A 22,846-nucleotide genomic window follows, 5' to 3' on the forward strand; every position below is an offset into this window, starting at 1 on the left:
TCTTTATCCTTGGGAATAAGAAGACTCTCACACTCTTCCCACTTTTCTCTAGCAATATTATGCAAGGTGGCTGGAGGAAAGATTTTATTTTTGAAAATCTTACCATTCCTATTCTTCCATAATCCCCACAGAATAAAAGAAATGATCTCCAAAATGCCCACCTGTTTACACTTTAGGCTCAGTTTTGGAAGGAATACAAATACAAATTATGTACCATATAAATACATACAAAATAATACAAAATACAAAGTTTTGCATTTTATATATTTGTATTTATAAAGGTTTAATTTAGAAAAAATACAAATACAAATACATACAAGGTTTTACACTTTACATATTCGTATTTATACTCCTTCCAAACCGAGCCTATGTTTTTAATAATCCTTTCCCACCACAAGATTACATTATCCCCCTCTTGCAAAGGTCTTAGATCTTCCCAGTGGAGTAGATTCCAAACCTGTTTGGCATGATCACAGTTGATGAAAATATGGTTAGAATCCTTTATTTCCCTACACAGACTACATTCCTCTTCTACATTCACCCCTCTCCTCCTTACTAAACTCTTAAGGGGAGTCTATTTAGCTATTAATAAGAACAACAAGTATTTTAGTTTTGGGGGAAGCAGTTCAAAGCCCACACTTTCCGCTGTTTCCAACAATAATTAGTAATTATTTTGTTCTCTTTTACTACCAAATTATAGGCTGATTTAAACGTAATTTCTCTTTTCGGATTTGGGTACCACACCAATGTATTTTATTTTTTCCAACGTTTTCGAACCGCTGTTGATCTGGATGGTCGGACCGTTCGGCCCGGAAACTGTTCAGGCAATTGGTTCCACTTTATCCCAAACCTAGAATCTGGTCAAAAACCATTGAAAAAGTTAACAAACCGTTGACTCGGGCGATCGAACCATCGACCCCGTTCAACAATTTTTGACCATTTTTTAATTATTTTTTTTTTTTAAGTTTACTATCAGAATGAACTGTCCATTCGAACTAGACGATCAGACCATCAACCCGAAACCAATGGCCAAAACGGTTCCAGATGGTTTTTTAAAACGTTGGTTTTTCCTTCGAAGGAATAATAATAGTTCTTATTTTATTCTAGTTTTCAATTCCCATCAGTCGACAAATCTTTGCTTCATCCCATTCCTTAGATATTTGTGTTTCCACACTTAGATCGCTTTGAGCGGAACATTAGCCGTCTTCTCATATATTTGTGTTTCATGCTAAATAATAGAAAAATACAATATTTGAGTCCGTGAGTGCTTAAAAGAGTTGGGTTTCAGTCCATCATCTTTGACAACATGGAGAGCTGGGCAGCCTCGTTTTTATGAAAATGTTGATGTTGCTTCAGAGACTTTGAATTCAACATTGTGAAATTCAAGCTATGGTCGTTTGGTCGGTAACTCTTTTTTTTGTCAATTTCTCTGTTAGGTTCAAGCAGAAAAGCAATGCCACATGAGTAATGCTGGCCTTACGGTACCCAATAATCCCGTCTGGGGCCTCCATCAGTGGCGAGGAACATTAATGTCCAGGGCCTCCAGGCCCAGGTCCATCATCCGTGATACATTATCTCTGTGGTCACTGGTCAGTGACTCGTCACTTGAATTCAACATATATAACGTGTATTGTCATCTAGAATTACTCGCATTTTTTTTTTCTGGTAGAAAAAAGTGAGAAAATCGGCCCAATCTGATGTCAGGTTAAGAATTTAGGCTCCCCAACATGAATTTAATATATATATATATATATATATATATATATATATATATAGATCGATAAATTTTTTCCTCTCAAAATCTAAAAAATCGAATGGGCCATTAAAACAAATTTGTTTACACTAAGTGTATTTGATTTGACTGGAAAATAGAGAATTGAGCGAAAGTTCTTAAACCCAGCACGGACTAATGGAGTCTGAATATAGTACTAGTAACAAAAACAACATTATATTGGATACATCACCATTTCGTGCCACCTATTGTCAAACACATAATGATGGGCGATGGCACGAAACAAGATATGCCTAGTGTTAACAATAATTAGAAAAAAAAAAAATTGTTAAGAGTCTTCTTTTCTTCTGTTTGCAACAACCATCGATAGGGATTAGGGAACAAAGCTGGCTAGATGTTCGAGAGTAATACAAAGCTAGCTCTAGCAGCCTAGTAAGATGTGAAGATTCCAGCTATACTTATATATAAGCAGGCCAACAAAGAAATAATTAGGAGGCTACGAGGAGATGGATAAGTATCAGCCTTGTTGGTAGGGCTAAGTGTGCATAGCTAGCTGTCCATCAGTCCATGGCCCAAGTTCAGTCAAGTGAGGGCTCACGAGTCACGAGTCACGAGTCACGCCTAATATTACAAAGATAACGTCACAACACAACTCACAAAGCTAATGGTAATACTATATATTAGCCTGTCACCACCTTAATAGGATGTGGATTTAAGTGGGCTCAAGTCCAAGCATATGCGTATGTCCAGAAATGCTTACTTGGGAGTCGTCTTCAAAGGCCATCTTTCTTATGGCCCAATTGAATGGACCCACCATGATAATGCACTGTATAGTGTTATACCCTGTGGTTACCGGTTACCACATGCTTCTGCCTTATGGCGCGGCCTTTCCATATTTCCATAATTCCATTGGCTGTTGCAATCACACCATATGTCTCGCTTCTTTGTTGCCAAGAGAATTTAAGCTTGTTGTTTGGTGGCCGAGCATCAGCTCGTGCTGTATGCATCCTCAGCGGCCTGCTTACTCTTCTCCTTATCTCAGTTTTGTTTTGTTTCTTTCCCCCTTTATAAAATTGTGTTTTCAGGGTGTATTATGTATATGCTTAACCGATTTTAATCAGGTCTGGTGAGGAGTTTGCCTCCGTGGGTGTAGCGGTATCAATGGGCCGGTTTTGGATTGGATGGACCAATAATACATATCGAATTGGACCAATCCAAATTTAATGGTTTAAAGTATTTATTGGATTGGACCTGACCATCCATAATAAAATTATATTGAATTGGATTGGATTGAGCCAATATCTAATCCATTGATAGAAGATAAGAATATATGTGTATGTCAATAAATCAGATTAGGATTAAAATTAATCTAAATTAAAACAAATTGGACAGTCCAGATATTAAATTGGACCAGTCCAAAATATTCATTAAATTGAGTTGGACCTAATCCAATCCAATTAACACCCTGTGTGGGTGGAGCTCAATTTGTGCATTTTTCCAACTGGAAGGATCCTGTCAAGCCCAAGGGATTCAATTTCTATGGTGCTGCATGTGCATATTGCAAGATAGGAATCATATGCCAATGCAAGGAGTGAAGGAGCCAAGGAAGGGTGTACCGGTACTCGACCCTTGGCTTTAAATTCCCATAATATCGTGTCGGTGCTTGGTGGCAATCCGATAATTTTATGAGGTGTGGGGCCATATCGGGGAAGTATTGAATCCTTATCACCCGGATTGGCGTCTTAGGTACATATATATAGCTACGTGTCACCACCAGAATCCTGTTGTCAGACAGACTAATGCACTTCTTCCACTCTTAACTCCCATACCCACAAGGATATGGATGAGAGGAGGTGTCAGGTTTTAAGCCCAGCGGATGTAAAGAAATCCAAATGGATTGGGTGTTTTTTTTTTTTTTTAGATTTGGAACATCTTTGTTAGGTACCGATTTTATTAAATTTAATATATTTTTTCATTAACTCTTATATTTAAAATATTAGCTCTTTATTACTATCATTGAATCTTATACTTAGGCACATTAAATTAAATAAATGAATTTTATAGAATTTTCTTAATTAAAATATAATTATTTATGAATTTGGTCCCTCTTTTAACCTTATCGGTAGAATATGTAATTTAGAGTACTATTACTTTTTATTTTAGGGGTTTTAACTGTTCAGTCTATCCCAAAAAATCTTAGCTCCACCCTAGGAGTGGAATGAATCCTGACCATGACTTGATGTCAAATTCATGGGCAGGATGCAATTTATAGGGGGGCTACTAGTATATTAGAAGGTGGCTGTAATTTCAGATTTCTGAGGGAGAGCAAGTCTACTTATCCCTTTATTTATTTTATTTAATTCTTTTCCGTTAAAGTATTAGCTTTCATTCTTTTTCCTTAAATATTTTATTTAAATTATTTTTATTTCTCACCAAAAAGTAGTTAATTGGTTCTCTTATAAGGATATTAAAATTATTATTTTTATCTAAATTGCCATGTGTAATGTGAAACCAATGATAAGGTTCCACACCAGTATTTAAATACATGGGGCCCACATCTTTATAACGGGCCCATGAATTTATTACTGATATGGAACCTCATCATTGATTCCACAGCCTACTGAACAGCTAAAGCGTTCAATTAATCGTCGTATAATGTACTTATGTACATATAAATTTACTAGCATATATAAAGGGGATGTGTGGAACTGTGGCCATTTTTCAAAAAAACGGTGCCACGTCGAATCTACATAGGCGTTTCAACAAACGCTCATGTATCTCATTGTTTGGTTCAGCCGATTATTAAAAAATCAGGTATGCCTCGAAAATCGAGACCCCACTAATGCATGAAACACCATCGATGAACTGTTTCATGCATCGGTGAACCGTTACCCCCAACAGTTGACTGATGTGTTTTTTATTTGGTACTTCAGCACATACATGAAAAACGATGATGAAAATCACCTTACCAAATAGCATAGTATTGCTCACTGCCTACATGGCTGAAGCATTTTTTTGTGAAAAAACATGTCTTAAAAGTATGAACGTTTTTTTCTTGAAAATCAGTCCAAAAAAGTGTCTATGCTTCCAAACACCATAAAAGGTGTAAATCACAATTACAAACAAATGTAAACTAGTGCAAACTTGGTATTTGGTTTGGATTTGCACCCGAAACAAACGAAGCCTAACTTTTGATTAAAATGTAAATAAAGAATGAATGATTTAGGAATGATCATTGTTAATTAGTAGATGGTTTAGATTTAGTGATTCAAGTAGACAGTTCCCCTAGTGAAATAACCAAAATCATTAAAAACTTGGGACCTAATCGGTTGGTTTGCCCACTGGGTTGAAAACACTGGTCAGTAGTAGAGGTAGAGCTTAATTAAATGGATGGTCATGACACTATCCCAAACTCGTATGCATTAATTTTCTTTTCAGCTTTTTGGATGTATTGAGGCCAGTGGGTTCCTATATCCATACCCCCAAGGACACTACAGGTGCATTGGGAATATCTCCCTTTCATTCTTCATGGGAAGATGTTTTTTCATACACACCAGTTGTGTCTTGTGGGAGTTTGAACCTACCCCCCACACCCCCCACACCCCACACACCTGTCCTGTGAGAGATCAAGTCGTTTCAGGCTTGAAGCATTGGAGAGAGATGCGGAGATTGATCCTTGTAGCAAGTTACTACCCACAAACAAGGTATCTAGATTGGGAAAAGTAGAGAACAAATTGGATGCAAAATGACCTGAAAACCTGTTCTTGGCCAAACTCATGATTATTAAAAAAGAAAGGTTGTATAGAGAGGTGGGAATCTCACCTAAGAGATTGTTATTAGCTAAGCTTAATTGTAACAAGAAATGGAGCTGACCTAATTCATTTGGAATGAATCCCTGTAGATTGTTTGAGAGAAAGATGAGGTTGTTAAGAGAGGAAAGGTTTCCAAAGGAAGAAGGGATTGAACCCGTAAGGTTATTCTTTGCAAAAGTCAAATCTTGAAGGTTGGATAGCATACCTAATTCTGGTGGGATTGACCCGTGAAACTGATTATCAGACAAATCAAGAAGCCGAAGCTTAGAACAGAGGCTAAGCGAGGAGGGTATGGTTCCATGGATGACATAGGAAGCTAGAATGAGCGTCTCTAGCCAAAAGAGCTTGCCCAAGTCTGTTTGAAGGTAACTGCTGAAGCTATTGTTCTGCAAGTCGATTAGGCGGAGGAAAGAGAGATTGGTGATTGTTCCGGCAAGAGTGAGATTCCCACCCTTATAAGTTGTAACTAGCCAATCCGGGTTCCTGAGGGCGAGACCAGTAACTCGTTTCGGATTCAACATCATCTTCATCATCATCATCTAATGTCCTTGAATCACTCTGGAGAATCAAATGTCCATTTCCTAGGTTAAATATGTTTTAAGAGAAAAAGGGCAAGAAAAAGAAAGTAGAAAAAGTTTAGTTGAGTATTTTGGTAATTTAATGCTTTCATCTGAATTAACAGGCAAAGGGGTCTTTGTCTAATGACTAAATCTCAGGGGGGTCTTTGTCGCAAAAAAAAAAAAGTACAGGGGGGACTTTGTCACTGACCCATAGTACAAGGGGGGTCTTTGTAATTTACCCAAAGTACAAGAGGAAGAAAAGCACCCACTATTCCACCTTCAAATACAATATGCCTAGTATAGAAGTTGATGGAGATACTTTCCTATTGCGGATGGATTGCTTGTTTCTTGTTGCTCCTTCAATCATTCCTGATCTTCCAAAGACAATAAATATGCTCCGTCCTCAAGCTTGGATCAATTATACATCTAGTACACGAAACTTGAGTGTCTTTACAACATATTCTTACAACTTGAAGATATAGGGGTACTGCATAACCTTTCTCATTGAACAAGAAATTTATGTTCTTTTTTCACATTTATATGGAGATAGAAAGTTTATTTTCTTAGGTGTGACACCTAATAACTTTTTCATCCGAGAAAAATCACTAACATTTAAACAAGACAAAAATGACTTTTAATAATGAATTTTTATGGTTAAAATGGTCATTGCCCTATTTACCTGAGAAATAAAAGAATTAACTCGAGTAAGTTTTTTCTAATAAAACACGTACCTATCCAGTCCAATAAATGCATTTACCTGGATAAATAACTTACAAAAAATGAACAAGGCCTAAATCCCATGTCAACCTCAACAGTCTTGGTGCCCAGTCCGGAGTCCAGTCCAAAGCATGGAAATTAAGACCCATCTGGAAGGAAGAAAATTGGCTTGGTTCTTGGGTTTGTTCTCGGTGCAAGTGTCTTCATAGGTGGTTTGAGTGTGATTATTTGGTTCATCCCGAAGAAAAGGAGGTACAGAAATGAAGACGACAACGATGATTTACCCTTGGACATCTCCATCGATGATGATTTTGAGTGGGGAACAGGACCCAAGAGGTTCTTCCCTTCTACGTTTTTTCTATTACATAAAAAAGAAAAAAAAGTACGTACCTCCAATGCAACTACCGGAACAATCATCGACGTAGGTTCGACAAGATCGGATGGGAGAGGAGGTGAGGCAGTCTGAATTTCAAAAGGCGGGTCGAGAAGAGTGAGAGACTGAGTATGAACGGGAAAGAGGGAAACTCGGTTTTGGGTGAAATGGGTTCCATGAGCTCCGCACGAGACTGAGGGCACATGCACGTGGGAGGACATGCAACCACTTCTTGTCTTCTAACGGTGTGGAACGTTTTTGGGGCGCGACGCGCAAGCCGGTGGAAGGCAGATTCGACCTCGTCTTGTGGTTAAGATGATTAAGATTCCGAGTGGGTTTAAGAAAGTTGAAAGTTTTCAGATTTCATCATGGTTTTGAAAACCAGATTATTAGATTGGATGGTCAGACTGGTTGACTTGGAAACCAGTCATAGGCCTGGGTCTGGTTTTGGACCCAAAACTATCCAACCCGGGTTTGGATCGAACGGCCGGTGGTCAAAAAGGTTCTATTTCTGGTCCGGTTTTCAAAGTCATGGATTTCACTGTTGGGGTTTGTTTTGGAAGTGTAACAGAATAACTGCACATTTTAATCTTTCAGATCTTATTTTACGTTTTTACATTTTTTAATAAATAGGATATTTACTCTTCCAGAAGATTGAAATCAGAATGAAGTTTAATTCCATGTTCATGTTCATACTTAAAACTTTTTCTAAAACCTCAACCTGTCTTTATATCTTTTCATGAGATCATTTTATAGAAAATTAATAAAATGCAACAAAAATGAAAAATAAAGAAATAATAAAAAATGCAACAAAAATAAGAACAAGAGAAAATAAAACAAAAATACAATAAACCAAAAAATTGCAGGAAGTATAAGTATAACAAAGAAAAGGAGGAAAATACAAAAACACTGAAAATTGCAAAAGACAAACAAAAAAAAAAGTGAAATTGAGAAAATAGAACAAAAGATTGCGAAAGAAAAAGAAAAAGAGAATACAGAAGAAAACAAACCTGGAATGGACATTTTCTACCTTCCAAGTCCAAACAACAGAAAAATAGTTGATATCATGTTTCAGCTGATTTTGGAGACACCAAAGCCGGTGGTTGATCCTGATTATTCTTCGCATTAAGGACCAAGTGGCAAGTAATTGATTAGTAGGGTCATAAAATCACTCTTCAAATTAGTATTACAATTTACCAACAGAGAAAAAGTCAAATAAACAATTATAACTTGGGAAAGGTGCAGTGAAGCAGTGTGAACAGAGCCAACGCATGGAACGAACATAATGTCCTACTACTACTACTACTGGTCCTCCTCTTTTATTAGATCACAACTGCACAAGTCAATCCAAACCAAGCAAGCAAAACGGGCCGACGCTTGATGTTGATTGATTGTGGACCTCTTCTTCTCAATCTCAGCCTCTCAGGGGAACAAAACCAAAAGTCCTTCCAACCCCAAAACCAAAATGATGAGAAAGAAAAAAAAAAAGGCTCCTCACGTCTGTCTTTCTCCCGAGACACATGGTCCACAACCAGCAATTAATGAAGGGGAGGGATCCAATAGACATTAGACATTTATACAGACGCTCAAATTCACAAGACATTTACAGCTGTCAAGGTTCCATACCATGGCCTCACCTTTGTCCATGAAGGAGGAGGAGAGGCAGAGTATGCTGGCTCTCAGGAACCCATGTGAGAAGAGCAAGATGAGGGGGTCCATATCTCATAAAATCCAGCTATACTGAATCAGAAAAACCAAAGTGCTCTATCTACTAGTCACTACTTGATCCAGAAGCGAATTTCTGCTAACTTGCTTTCAGGTCAAATGTCATGGAATGTAAAATTAATGGTCTCTTTCATCCTTGACTGTCAGAAACAGAAAATAACTTTTGATCTTTTTCTACATGTACTTGTGTCAGTGATCTCATAAAATACCCAGAACACTCTCAAGAAAAATCAATAATAATATAATCTATCCGTGATTCAAATCCAATAATGCAATTGTACATTAAGCGTTTTTTCATCAATGAAGTACACTAACCTCTTTATACAAAACAGGACAGGACCCCCCTTTTTCCTAATTGATAAATAAATCAGGTCAGAGACTCAGAGTCGTTTCTGGCAGGTTAACTGTGGAGATTCACAAACAAGGATAAACAATGAAGATTCAGTGACCTTTCATGAATAGCAAGAGCACACAGTGAAACCCCAATATACACATTACAAAATACACGTACATCATGCTACAAGGCTTCAAAAAACAAGCTAACGCAATTGAAAGCCAGCATATAGGGCTTTGGCTAAACATGTTACAAAAAGCTACAAACTGTATAAAATAAAACTAATGAAACTCAGTTATATAAGCATGGCTCAGCTCTGTATCGAGAGAAGCATGCAAGATGTGTGCCAATTTGTCTTCTACTCCATGCCTGATATTCATCTCTTTCTTTCTTGGTATTCTTGTTTTCTCCACCTTGCCCTGTTGGCCTGGTTACCACTTTCATACCCACTACTATCTCCTGATACCGTCACCTGCTTTTCTATCAATTTCTCCTTCATACTATCATGATGTGCCCGTCCTGCATCCCGCCCACCACGACGATCCTGCAATGAATTGTTTACATGTTTTATGAGTAGATAAGTTAGAAACAGAACACAGATTGCAAAAATTATCAGGCCAACATCTTGCTGCTTTTAATTTCATGTGCAGGTGCAGGCATGCCTGCTTAGTTCAAGTTCTATACTTACAAGGTTATCTGTTTAATGCATAGCTTGACCACCAATGAGAAAGGAAATGACTACAAATTAATAAATGAAATAGAATTTGGAAAAAAAAAAAGGGAAACGGGAGATGCAAACATACATCTCGGAAGGGAAAATCATCAACTTCGAGCATATGTATCACATGCCCCATCTTTGGCCTTTTCTGTGCATCTGGGTCTACACATCGTAAAGCCACTAAGAGAGCTCGCTTCAATTCCTTCGAAGATGGTTTCTCGGGTATTTTAGGATCCAAAACTCCCTCAGAATTCCTGCTAGCAACCATCATTTTGAGCCATTCGACCAAGTTCACCTGGAAATCCCTCACTTGGAGTTAAAAGAAAATAACCAAACAGAAAAAGAAAGGAAAACACCTGTTGCAATTGCTTTTAAGCCAATGATCTTGGTAATGTATCACTAACCTCTCCTGGAGGCCGGCTGTAATCAACAGGATTCCTCCCAGTAATGACCTCCATTAAAAGTATCCCAAAACTATAGACATCACTTCTCTCATTCAACATGCCTGTACTAGCATACTCAGGAGCTACATACCTACATATAACAGATTCAGGAGGTTACCATCTCCCATGCCTCATCCACACTAATGGAGGTCAAAATACTTACACATAGGAAAATATAGAAAAGGTAATTATCATTCAAAGAGAAATTGAACTGACCCAAATGTTCCCATCACACGGGTTGTGACGTAGCTTCTCTCTGAACCCAGAAGCTTAGCAAGCCCAAAATCAGAAACCTTGGGGTTCCATTGTCTATCAAGCAAAATGTTGCTTGATTTAATATCTCGATGAACAACTTTGGGTTCGAGTCCCTCGTGAAGGTATGTCAACCTAAAATTAGAAGTTCAAGTCATTGCTAAGAACTCAACAAGATGAAGAGGAAAAAGAAAAAGGCGAAAAAAATGACTTCTGAGTTTCTTAGAATTATACCCTTTGGCTGTCCCAAGAATAGTATTCATACGAAGTTCCCATGTAAGAGGACTGCAAGGACCTACGTCTCCATGGAGCCACTGTTCTAAGTTCCCATTGTCCACATACTCATAAACAAGCATCCTAAAGGAAACACCACAACAGGAAGGTAAGGCAACTTTCTCACTTCTGCTGCATTTAGAGGCATCTAAGAAGAAATAACCACCATCATTATTTTCTCTGTAATACCAGAACTTAGAAATGATGCTAAAGGAAAACAAGTATAATATATTAATATGGAAAGAAATGAATGGGGCAATTTACAGAGAGATGAGTACCTATGAGCACCTTCAGCGCAGTAACCAAGTAACCTTACTAAATTTTTGTGCCGAACACGACCAATTGCTTCAACTTCAACCTTGAACTCCTTCTCAGCTTGTCCCCTATTGAAAAACAAATACGAAATTAACCCATTGTGTCACTTCATGCTCATAATGTTCAGCGAAAGGCCTCTGCCCGAAATTGAAATATATCTCAAATTTTTGTTTTTACAAAAGAATATAACTCCATAAGGCGCTTCCTGAAAGCAAATATAGACTAAAAAAGGGATAGATAGATAATTAAGTAACAAAAGACACCTGTTATTGAGCAAATTCTTAACAGCAACCTGGGTCTTGTCCTCCAAGACTCCATGGTAAACAATGCCATACCCGCCTTCACCGATTACATTCTCATCTGCAAAACCATTCGTTGAGGCCTCAAGCTCCCTGAGGGTATACCAGTGGCCCCAACCCAAATGCGAAACCTCAGGGACGACGACCGGAAGCTGATCAACGGAGCGAGTCTCCCCACTCCCATGCGAAGAACCACCACCACGTTCCGGGTAGGAAATCCTATGATCCTTACCGATCTCAATGTGAATTCTGTGAAGCCCCATTGGGCCTTCTTCCTCCTTTGGGAAAAGCAAGGCTTGGCGCTCAATTAAGCCATTTTGTTCCGCTTCGGGTAATGGGTTAGGAAGAACTTGGTGAGTCTTAGCATCTTGTTGATGGTGGATTGCGTGCCTGGCATGATCGATTTTGATTTCTTGAATTTCTTTGGAGACACTCGGAATTGTGGGTTTCTGGGAGGGCTTGTACTTGGTGGTGTTGTTCCGTTTTGAAGTGAACCAGAGGGAGATAAGAAAGAGAAGTAGAACAAAGGCAGCTCCGACACAGATACCCAGAACGACCCACAAGCGGAGACCAAAGATTGAGGTCCGTTTCGAGAGCTCATCGTTCAGAAACGCAGCTCTGTAATCAGACATTCTCCTCTTCTCTCAATTACTCCAGTACTTCTCTTAGTGAAGAAATTCAAGATCTTGTTGCAGATGTAAGGACGGAAAGATAAATAAATAAATAAATAGGAGAAGGAAATAGAGGAAGAAGACGAGGAAACAAGGAAAGAGTGGTAAATGGTACGGCAGGGGAGAGAAGCAAAGCAAAAGTGACGGGGTTAGAGAGAAGAAAAGGAAGTGAGAGAGGTGAGTCAGGAACACAGTAGCAGCTGTCATGATGGGACTCTTGGAATAAGAGGATGGTATCCGGTATCCCCACCAGTCTGTTGTTGTTGCTTCTGTACTTTTCTTTTTAATATTTTATTGTTATCGACGCATTCATGATTAGTGAGGGTGTTCGGTTAGATTTGGATTTTGATTCTGTTAGTTGGTTTTGTTTGCTTATTTCCTGTTTACCTAAACAAAGCTTATTTATAGGGACAAACTACGAAGGGATAGAATTTTATAATGACAAAAAAACATTTATTTATGTGGTTAAACTAAAAACTTGATTTGCTTACTGTAGTTTAATAGGAAAAGAAAGATATCATGATGAATGCATTACTTTGGAACAGTGATCTAGGTAGTGCATGGGTTTAGTGTCTTAATTAATATTTATTTATGCTTGAGGAGGATCTTCCCAATTTGTAAGAATTGTATTTCATTTACCCTAACAAGTGCTGTGTAGGAGATAGCTTTTTTCATTTTTATTTTCTTGTCAGGATATCAGATGAATTCCTTCCCCCCCCCCCTTTTTTTTTTCTTTTGACCAGTTATTGTAAATGGGAATTTGATGTATTTCACTTTTCTTTTTTATGTAGATTAATCAAGGTTCAAAGTATTGATATAATACGTGTTTCAGTTGTATCGTATTGATACTTAGAAACGGCCGAAACTTAGAAACATCCCGTAACGAACATATCGTATTGATACTTTGAACCATGAGATTGGCACGTGCAAATGCATGTATTTTCTACAAATGTAGGTGCAAGAGGAGAGGAAGGGAGAGAAAGATGAGCAGATTACCAAGAGAGAAAAAATGGATTAGAATAAAGATAATAAAAATGTATTTGGCTCTGGAAGTCTGGAGGTGAAGTTAAGGCAAGTATCAGTGTTATATTTATTATAGTAAACATAATAAAAATGTGTTTCAATTAAGCTGTGTTTGGTTTGAAGGAAAAAATAGGAAAAGAAAATGAAAGGTAAAAAAACCCCTACAAAATACAAACTCTATATGGGTTTTCCTACCTTTTCTTTTCCCACCTTTTCCTTCAAACCAAACATAACCTTAAGGTCGACAAAACCCTAAAGTGGACCAACGGTCTATTGATATAGATTCGGCTTCATGAAACAAACCCACTAATCCAGGTCCAGACCTTACTTTTTGATTCAAGGGAAGTGTTTATTTGACTACAGGGGAAAAAAGAACGCAATTGGGAACCTGTGGTGGGCCCAAGTTTAATTTGTAGGCCCCACAAACACCACTCTTTTCTTTTTCTTATGTAAATACTTAATGCTTTACGCAATATAATAAGGCCAACGTACCTGGTAGAAAACTAGAAACGCTTGGGGTCTTCTCAATGGCTTTAGTAGAAATGTCAACCGTCTCTACTGATTCGAAGGCTGTGTTTGTCGCCTGCTGCTGCAGATCGAGAAGATCGAAATCCCCATTTTTTTTAATTTTTTTGTGGGTCCAATCCAATTACAATGCACAATGCAGCAAAGTTACAGACGTTCGTACCCAGTACCAGAAACTGAGAAAAGAGATTGACGATGTGAAAGGATCACATTTACGTCCACTATCGTTGGATGAATGACATCTAACGGAGAAAAGCTTACGTCTATATCGTAACATAATTGCATAGAAAAGGATTGAATCCTCGACGGCAGTTTTCTCTTCGTTTTTATTGAAGGCGCAGTTTTCTCTTTCTTTGGTTGCTGTGCTTCACGAATTTCAAAATAAAAAAACGGAAAGTACGTACAGATCCAATGCAGATTTCTGATTTCGAATGTACAATTATAAACATTCAAAATCTCAACAACCGGGCCTACAAAATCTCAAAATCATTTAAAAATTCTCCTGATACCCTGTATATTGGGCCTAATGCCACTTTGATTCTCAAACTTTAAAATATAATAATTCAGTGCCTAAACTTTCAAAACATGATAATCCAATGCGTACCATTAATCAGATATTAATCTACCATTAAATGACATTTGAAAAAGACAAATGCTCTTCACTGCCATTTTTTTGCTTCAGTCCCTTCAAGTGTTATTTAATTAACATTTGAAAAAGACATAAATGCCCTTAAAGTGTCATTTTTTTCACTTCAATCCCTTCAAATGTCATTTAATTTTCTTTATCAACCATCATCTAAATGGTGACAAAAAATTAACAGTCCCAAATCCTTGCCTATTCCATTCAAGAAAGTTTGAGTCAGGTTTGTGTGGGCATTCCAACATGACCCCAATTTTCTTGAATGAATCAGGCAAGGATTTGGGACTGTTAATTTTTTGTCAATATTTGAATAGTTGATAAAGAAAATTAGATAACATTCAAAGGACATGTCTTTTTTAAATGCCACTTAACAGCTGATTAACTAGTTAACAACTGGTACTGGATTGCCATATTTTGAAAGTTCGGATACTGAATTGCCACATTTTAAAATTCAGAGACCAAAGTGGCACTTGGCCCAAAGTACAGGGTACTTACTAATCAGGAATTTTCCTATTTTAAATACAATGATCAAAATAATCCAAACTATCAACCCAATCCCCCTACATACAAAAACTTGAGGAAAATTTTTAAACCTCCCCTGGATTATTTGAATCAAGCTCATTTTTTGGTGTTCCGAATGTTTCTGACAAAATAGATAACAAATTTCACAGAATATCACTGAAATTTACAACCATGGCCATTACATGTCCTCAAGTTACGACCTTTTAGTACTATGATTTTGAGAACCATGTTTCCAGTCCCAACATCTTCATAAGTCAAATTAGTAAACATGAAGATGGTAAAATTCAATGCAAAATTTGAGTACAGTGTTGGAAAAACTCAAAACGGACAGTTCATTGAATATTTTTTATTAGACAAAAGCAATATGTAATCCCTCACCACGTTGAAGCTAGATATTGTATGATTTCCAACTTAAAAGGTCCCAACCCTATGAGGAAGCTCCTTCGCACAATTGAAATCATTGCTTCCCCTTACAATCAGCATTAGGTGATGGTTACCATTAAGTGCTTCTTATCCACATCATCACTGCAACTCCCCAACGGGTGCCTCATTGAGCCATAAGAAGTGAATAAAGTCATACAACTTAGCACTTACACTCACCTGTTTACAGCAATAAAGTAAATATTAGTTTTAACTTTAAAGTGCAAAAAAAATAATTTAATAGATAAGGCATACTCAGAAGGTGCCAGTTAGCTCAGTTGGCAAAGTCTTTGGCTGGTTGTAGCTCAGGGGCGGACTCCACCCCCCCCCCCCCCCCCAGGTTGTATTTGTATAGCCCCATGAAGCCAAAAAAAAAACGACAAAGCATATTAAAGAGATATCTGCAGAACCTTGTAAGGTGTTGGGTTCAATCTCCTCATGTGATCAGGCCGCATTTGATCCAACTGTCTGATGCAACGATCTCTAATCTCCTTAAGAGGTGGTAATTCTACTCTTGCTTTATCTTCAAGCAGAAAAATCCAAGTTTAACATTTGTAAGCAAAATGAGGAGATGGCACCCATTGGTTTCACCATGGATGTGTTTGGAATTTTTCACTAACAGAAAAGAATGGTGGATAAAAATGCAGGAACAAAGTTTGCCATTCTCAAGATCACAAGATTTGAGAAAACTGTGAAAAGTTTGAAATCCAGCACAACAGTAACCACCAAATGATCAAAATCTTGTACAGTTTGGTTAGAAAAATGAGCTTGTTGCAGAGAGTTAAGTTTGAACTGCCTATATTTTTCTCTGTTTCACCAAAGGACTGCAGTTTTTTTTTTTTTTTTTAATGAGAACTTATCCTGTTGATGTGGATAATCATTGTAAGTGGTCGTTTGTTGAGAACTTATCATATTCAGAACATAGACAAGCTAGGAGCACCTAATGTTAACAGTAGCAGCTTCCAATTATATACTGGTTATAATTAACCATACAGAAAAGGTTATACCTGAATCTCCAGGCCAATAACACTTCAGTAGCTCCTCCACATGCTGTGGCACCACATATGCCCTCTTGGATTCATTGAAAGGGTGTCGGCATAAGATCCGTTCTGCTACCTATATGTTGAAAATAGAATATAATACAATCTTGCTTATGCTATAACATATATACTTCACATTGCATACTATTTTTCTTAATAAAAATATGCAGACATGTAATAGCTTATGAGGAAAGTGTAGTACTTTGTAATTGGTAATATAATTGCTTGAACAACTTCGAAGGCAAAACCGGTTCTTAGCTTGTAATTGCTTGAATAATTGGTTATCTTGTAAATATAAAGAATTAGCTGTCTTGGCTTCTCGCTTTACCAAGATAGTGACAACTTTTATATATTTTGAAGTCATCTAGCCATTAGGCCATGGACACCCAGATTCTTATCTTCAGCAACAAGAATCTTTTACTAAATCGTAGGTACATACCATTATTGACCCCTTCACATTCCTTTTCAACTGCAAGATTCAAACCACTTCATGGGCAAAGCATTCATAGCAATTTCCAATAACCACTTCCTCATCAGTTGTCATTTGCAAGAGATCAGGATAAGAGTCCAAGGTCTATTTTCATATGAATGTTGCAAGGAAATGGATATGGAATGATGGAAATAGGAAACTAGTGCATGTCAAGGAGTCTGACTTGGTAAGACAAGAAAAAAAAAACATGGATTTGCAGATACCATTAAAGGCCATTATGCAATGTTGGTACCATCCATCTGGGATCCTGGGAGGTAAGGGTGCCAATGGACTGGTTTTGGATTGGACCCCGTCCAAACCAAAATCATTTTGGACGGATTGGACGGACCAACAAGACATTGAATTGGACCAGTCTGGTCCATCCATAATTAATTTATATTGGATTAGATTAAGCCAATATCTGGTCCATTGATATAAGATAAGAATATAGGTACCAATGGACCGGGTTTGGGATGAAACCAATCTAAATTAAAACGAATTTGAACAGATTGGACGGTCCAGACATTGAATTGGACCAGTCCAAAATTGTCCAAATTATTCTTTGGATTGGATTGGACCTGGTCCATTTATAATGGACTCACATTGGACTGGATCGGATTGGACCAAATCCAGTCCAATTGACACCCCTACTGGGAGGATGGAGTGGATAAAGACCAGACCTCCCATATTTTTAGCATGAAGTGGCCTCTCTCAGACATGCTTATAGGAAAATAAATACTATAAAAGTTTATCATTGTTATGGCCATTCTATTGGAAAATGACATTTATCATGTACACTTCAACCATTAGGATTTCCCATGCAACACAAATGTCCTAAAAAACAAAGTGACCCGCCACGTTTTTTGATGAATGATAATAAATTGACACCCCTTTAACCAATGTTTTAAAAGGAAGATCTCATCTTGTTTTACCCTTTTCTTTTTAATGAAAGATGTCTTTATTAAGAATAATGAAAATGCATAACACTAGCTGAAAGAGGGTCTTTTTTAATAAAATAATTATTATTCTCCCTTTTTAAATTTTAATATTTTAATAATTTTTTATTTAATTATTCTTATTTTTATTTTTTATTCTTTTCTATTTTATTGATGTCAATTATTCATTAATTAATTCAAATTATAATATTAGCGGTAACAATGTCCATAAGTATACGTACCACATAAAGTACCAAACAAATTCATTCTAAGGGGTAAAATTGTAACATATACATTTCACAAAAAGTAAAAACATTCAGATCACCAAATAACTCCACTGCATTTAGAGATCATCAAAGCAGAAAAACAAAATTTTCAAGGTTTGATACCCCCTGAGCTTTTCTAGAGGATTTTTTGCTTTCTAGAGATCAAAGCTTAGATTTACTGAACCTATATTTTTTTATGAAGTTTATAGATAATCATCAATGAAAGATGGTTGCTGATTTCTATGGAACCTTGGGAATTACCCTAGGATTCACGGTTTCCATGTAAAAAATTTCATCGCCTAGGCAACTAGACAGTAAGGTGCCCCCCTATGGCCTTGTTGCCTAACTTCACCTTGGTGCCTTGACAACTGTGCCCAATCTACATAGCCCACAAATCACGAATGTGAAACTAAATGAATACAACTTTAGAGAGTGGTCAATTTCAGCCAAGTACATTACAGACCTAGGTCTTTTAGGGTATATAAATGAAAAAATCAAAGAACCTAAGGAAGAGATGAGTACAAGACATGATGTAGAGAAAATGCCATCGTTATTACCTGCCTGCTGTCCTTACTGAATCCTAAAATGGCCAGGACTATTCAACACTTTCCTACAGCATTCAGAATTTGAGAAAAGATCTCTAAGATACGTGAACAACAGAAGAATAATGCATGGGCGTAAAGACTAACACAAGACTTAGCTGCCTTTGAAGTTTGAAGCAAGGAGACACATCAATTGCCACATATTTTTGTCACTCTAGAGGGGACAAGTATAGGAAGAGCTGGCTTTCAAGTTCCTAGCAAGGCTTGGGAAGAGATTAGCTCCCAGACTTGCAACATGTCTATTACATTGTGAAGAATGAAGATATGAGGAAGGAAATGCAGATTGGCGCCCCTATTCATCCTGTAAAGTATCAGCACTTGCTTCCACAGTGTAGTTGCAAGACTAGTTCAGAGCATGGAATCACACCAATATGTTCAAGAAAAAGAAAAAGGAGGGCCTCCTAAATATGGAATTCCAGTTAGACTGTTACATGAATAAATGACTTGTAAAAATCTAGAAATAGAGAACTGAAAGAGAAAAGGACTGGAAATTTAGAATGGAACCAATGTGTTCTCTACAGTCAGACCAGATTCCATAAAAGGATCAAAACAAAGAGGAACTGGGCTGAGGTCTGCTAAAGCTAAACTCTAGAGAAACTTAATCTACATGCGTGCTGCACCCTAGATGCTATTCATGTAAAGGAAATTTTATACTCTTTCAGGTAATAAGCTCTTGATGGAAGTTCAGCAATAAAATATCTGATCCACAGGAAAATTGAACAAAAAGATTAGTTTTGTAGCATTAAACCATCCCCTTTAGTGCACTCTTGAAGAATTAATAAACAAAACTCTTAATTGGGAAATATGTACAACAAACTGAACTTTGAATCTATATTGTTGGAAATATGTGCATTATCCTTGAAAGTATTTTCTATTCTGTAACTTCAATGCCTTGATTTATTCAAGATTGCCCTCATTTGAAAATAATGTGCTTATGTGTGTTAAGAAAAAAAATACAAATGATTCAATCACAAAACCATATATAGTTCTGCTTGTTCAGACTGTAGACTACAAAACCTATTATCAGACAGGGAATATGAATGACAAAGTGAGAAATCTTTCCTTTTGAAGAAACTAAGGCAATAGAAGAAGATTAAGCATAATAATGATAAGTTGATGACATACCTTTGGAGGTGGTTCATTTTCTCCAGTCATAATGTCTAACAGTGGATAACCTTCTCTCCCATATAATCTATAACATCTTTTTTTGCATGGTATTGAGACCTAGGGCCAGAAAACAAATGAAACTCTTCAAAGGAGATGGAGAATGCTATTGGGAGTTGTTGGCAGAATGCTCAAACCTTAGAAACATCTTCTGACAATTTAATGCGAGGCTGATTATTTATCTCAACCAGCTTGAAAACACAACCAAGAGCTGCTTGGGCATAGCATGTCACAAGGTTGGTACCAATTCCAAATGCATCAACTTCATGTCCCTGTGAAGAGAAAATGTAATCCAATATGTGAATGTTAAAATGAAATATGTTGCTTATTGTTATCATAATCATGACGTTCTCTCTTCCTTCAGATTATTGGACAAAGGTATTGGAAAAAAGTGAAATGAAAAGTGCATTTGAGTGTTATATGATTAGAGAATACCAGTCAGATTAAAAGGAATTTTTTATAAAGTAGCTATAAGATGGACAATATTGTATGGAACAATGTTCAGTAGCAAAAAAAAAAAAATAATGTCTAGATGTTTAAGAAGTGATCTTATGCAAGTTAAGGGTCTAGAAGAGTTAGGAAGAGGCTAAGAACATAGGTTAAGGTAGTGAGAAATTATTTGAGGGCTTACAATTCATGATGGATATAGTCCTAGATAAAGAGGAATGACAAAGCAGGATTAGTTTACCAACACCATGTAGTTGGGATAAGGCTTTGTTGAGTTGCATTGACCATTCTATTACTCCGGCATGGAGAAAAAAAATATGGGTAGTTCATATCATCCATCAGGTAGATGATTCTCTTGTTTGGTCATTTGTTACTGCCTTGGTCCACATTGGCCAATTACTTACCTTGTATTGGAGCTTTACCTAAATAAGATTAGCCATGCAAAAAATAGTAGCATCATTTAGAAAAAGTACAGGGCCTACAGGCATACTAAGCAGAGATGGCAACAACTGAGTTAGGTACAAGAGAGTTCCATTTCTAGCCTCCGATTTCTCTCTATGCTGTAAACGTGGAAGGAAAGAAAAGAAATCTCTTCCTTATTAAAAATATAGGTTAAAGTCAATGACTAAAATGCCCCATGTTGATAACTTGTTCCATAAAGCATATAAGCATCAAGACCATTGGAAATCAAATCTTCCTAACCCAATTAGGCAATACCAAACACATCCTAATACAGGCAGGGTGGGGACAGTTTCCAGCTATGATTAAGTGGTAAAGCTGCATTGACCTGACCCTATTGGGTTGGGGTCAGGTCAGCCTTGATCGGCTCACAGGTTCAGGTTGAGGCTGACCCATATCAAACCCAACTTATTGACATTGTAGCATTGAAACATTTGTAAATATGGCTTTGTTGACTATAGGTATACAATGTACTACGCATATGGCAGGGCAGGGTTGATTTGGCGTCCTGTTTTGTTTGGTCATGATGGGTCAGGTTAAAGTAGCTTTGGGTTGGGTTCATGTTGAGAAAAACCTATGCCGAACCCAACCTGTTGGCATTCCTATCCATCCCTTATATTAAGTATTTTTATAGAATAAACCCATGGTAGGGGACATTGCTTGCTGCAGTTGTATAGATCTTGGGCTGTCAAACATGAGAATGCAGATTATAGCCTAAAAGCGGTCACTTTGTGCAAAAGTGCCAAATGTTAGGTCCATATCCAGCTCACCTCCCAAGACACTGGATAACCAGGTATGGCCCTTTAAATCCAGGGTCTACAAGCAGGATAATTGACCCATCAAAAAATCACTATGCTGGAATTTGTTCTTGGACTTGATACAACCAAGACAAAATGTTCCAACTAAATACATCATAACGGGTAGATTGTGAATTTCACTAGTCCCATCAATTTACAAAAGGGAAGAACCAAAAGTATGATTTCAAACATGTCCCTATAGTCATACTGTTGACCAGAGTGTATTCCATCAACACTACATATAGATGGTACAGAGTGAATGGGATTTGTGCATGAGTGGGATAATAGTTACGAATGAATTATTACAAATATGTTACGATCTAAGCATAAGAGATGGTGATGTAGAACAGGGTCTTATAAATTTCAGACCTGGTGATAGTGGGCTTTGTGGGGTGAAGGAGGGGCTTTAGGTGCTTAATGATGAAGAATAGGGATAGAGAAGCAAGTAGATAGCTTGCTGTCCACCAAATGAGCAAGAGATTAGAGAGAAAGAGAAAAGCTCTTGCTGTTATGGTAAAAAGCAATGGGATAGGTCACTTAGAAGAAGAAACAAGTGAGAAAAATGTCCTTCTACAAACTCCAATTTGGACTAGTAAACTGACTCAAAAGTAACTTCTAATTGCTTAAGAACTAAAACAAACCTATAAATAACCAATAGGGACACTTAAGTAAAGACTCTAGATCCTAAATCAACACTAATAACACTTTCCTAATCCTACTAAAACTTTAGTACAGAAAGAATAGAACTATTAAAAATAGTAAATCACAAGTTTACTATAAATAGTAATTAAGAGAATTACTATAAATAGTGAGTCCAAAAGTATCATAAATAGTAATTTTGATTTACTGAAATCAATAAATATCTAAAAGACTTAAACCCTTATTTTTAAGGAATATAACACCCAAAATTTTTGAAATTGCTTTAGTAATAGGAAAACTGATTTATCTCTCCATGGATTCTTTCCTTGCTTCCTTTTCTGTGTCACATGGATAAATATATTGGGAAGAGAATAAAGATGCCCATGGAGAGGGAAGAGGGAAATAGTGCAGAGATAATTTTTAATTAACCTGAGTAAAAAAAATTACACAATGTTGGTCCCAGTTATCTAGGATCTTGGGAGGAGTGGACTAGATACAAACCTAATTTTTTGCAACTAACCTGAGTAATCTAATTGATAATCTCTCACTTGTAATGAAGTCATTAGCTAGAGAAAAGAGACAATGGAGAATATAAAAGAAAGAAGCTCAGGCCTTTTAATTAACCAAAATGTAGGGAAAATAAGGGTAAAAGTGCATAGTTTTCCAAGATAAAA

General features: G+C 37.1%; 2 protein-coding genes across 5 annotated transcripts in view; both read right to left on the bottom strand.

The window, feature by feature from the left end:
• Nucleotides 1-9,346: 9,346 nt before the first annotated feature.
• LOC104601747 (putative serine/threonine-protein kinase At1g01540) lies at nt 9,347-12,419 on the bottom strand. Its single transcript, XM_010265204.3, has 7 exons — nt 11,518-12,419; nt 11,218-11,322; nt 10,901-11,023; nt 10,631-10,801; nt 10,376-10,505; nt 10,057-10,266; nt 9,347-9,797 (listed from the first exon to the last, which is right to left on the bottom strand). Exons 1-7 carry the CDS (start codon nt 12,183-12,185, stop codon nt 9,630-9,632), a joined length of 1,575 nt encoding a protein of 524 aa, XP_010263506.1. The 5' UTR covers nt 12,186-12,419; the 3' UTR covers nt 9,347-9,629.
• A 2,633-nt stretch (nt 12,420-15,052) lies between these two features.
• The window catches only part of LOC104601745 (nicotinate phosphoribosyltransferase 2-like), a 39,230-nt gene continuing 31,436 nt past the window's right edge, over nt 15,053-22,846 (bottom strand). For 3 of the 4 annotated variants that reach the window (XM_010265203.3, XM_010265202.3, XM_088893984.1), the window contains 5 exons: nt 19,968-20,102; nt 19,792-19,890; nt 16,362-16,470; nt 15,765-15,877; nt 15,053-15,534 (listed from right to left, as the gene is read on the bottom strand). In XM_010265203.3, coding sequence (XP_010263505.1) covers nt 15,457-15,534; nt 15,765-15,877; nt 16,362-16,470; nt 19,792-19,890; nt 19,968-20,102 — 534 coding nt within the window. In that variant the 3' untranslated portion in view covers nt 15,053-15,456. The remainder of the gene's footprint in view (nt 15,535-15,764; nt 15,878-16,361; nt 16,471-19,791; nt 19,891-19,967; nt 20,103-22,846) is intronic. The other variant, XM_088893990.1, reaches the window with a different exon arrangement.

The sequence above is a fragment of the Nelumbo nucifera genome, chromosome 1 (genome assembly GCF_055504915.1).
Source record: "Nelumbo nucifera cultivar China Antique chromosome 1, China Antique-T2T, whole genome shotgun sequence".
NCBI lineage: Eukaryota > Viridiplantae > Streptophyta > Magnoliopsida > Proteales > Nelumbonaceae > Nelumbo > Nelumbo nucifera.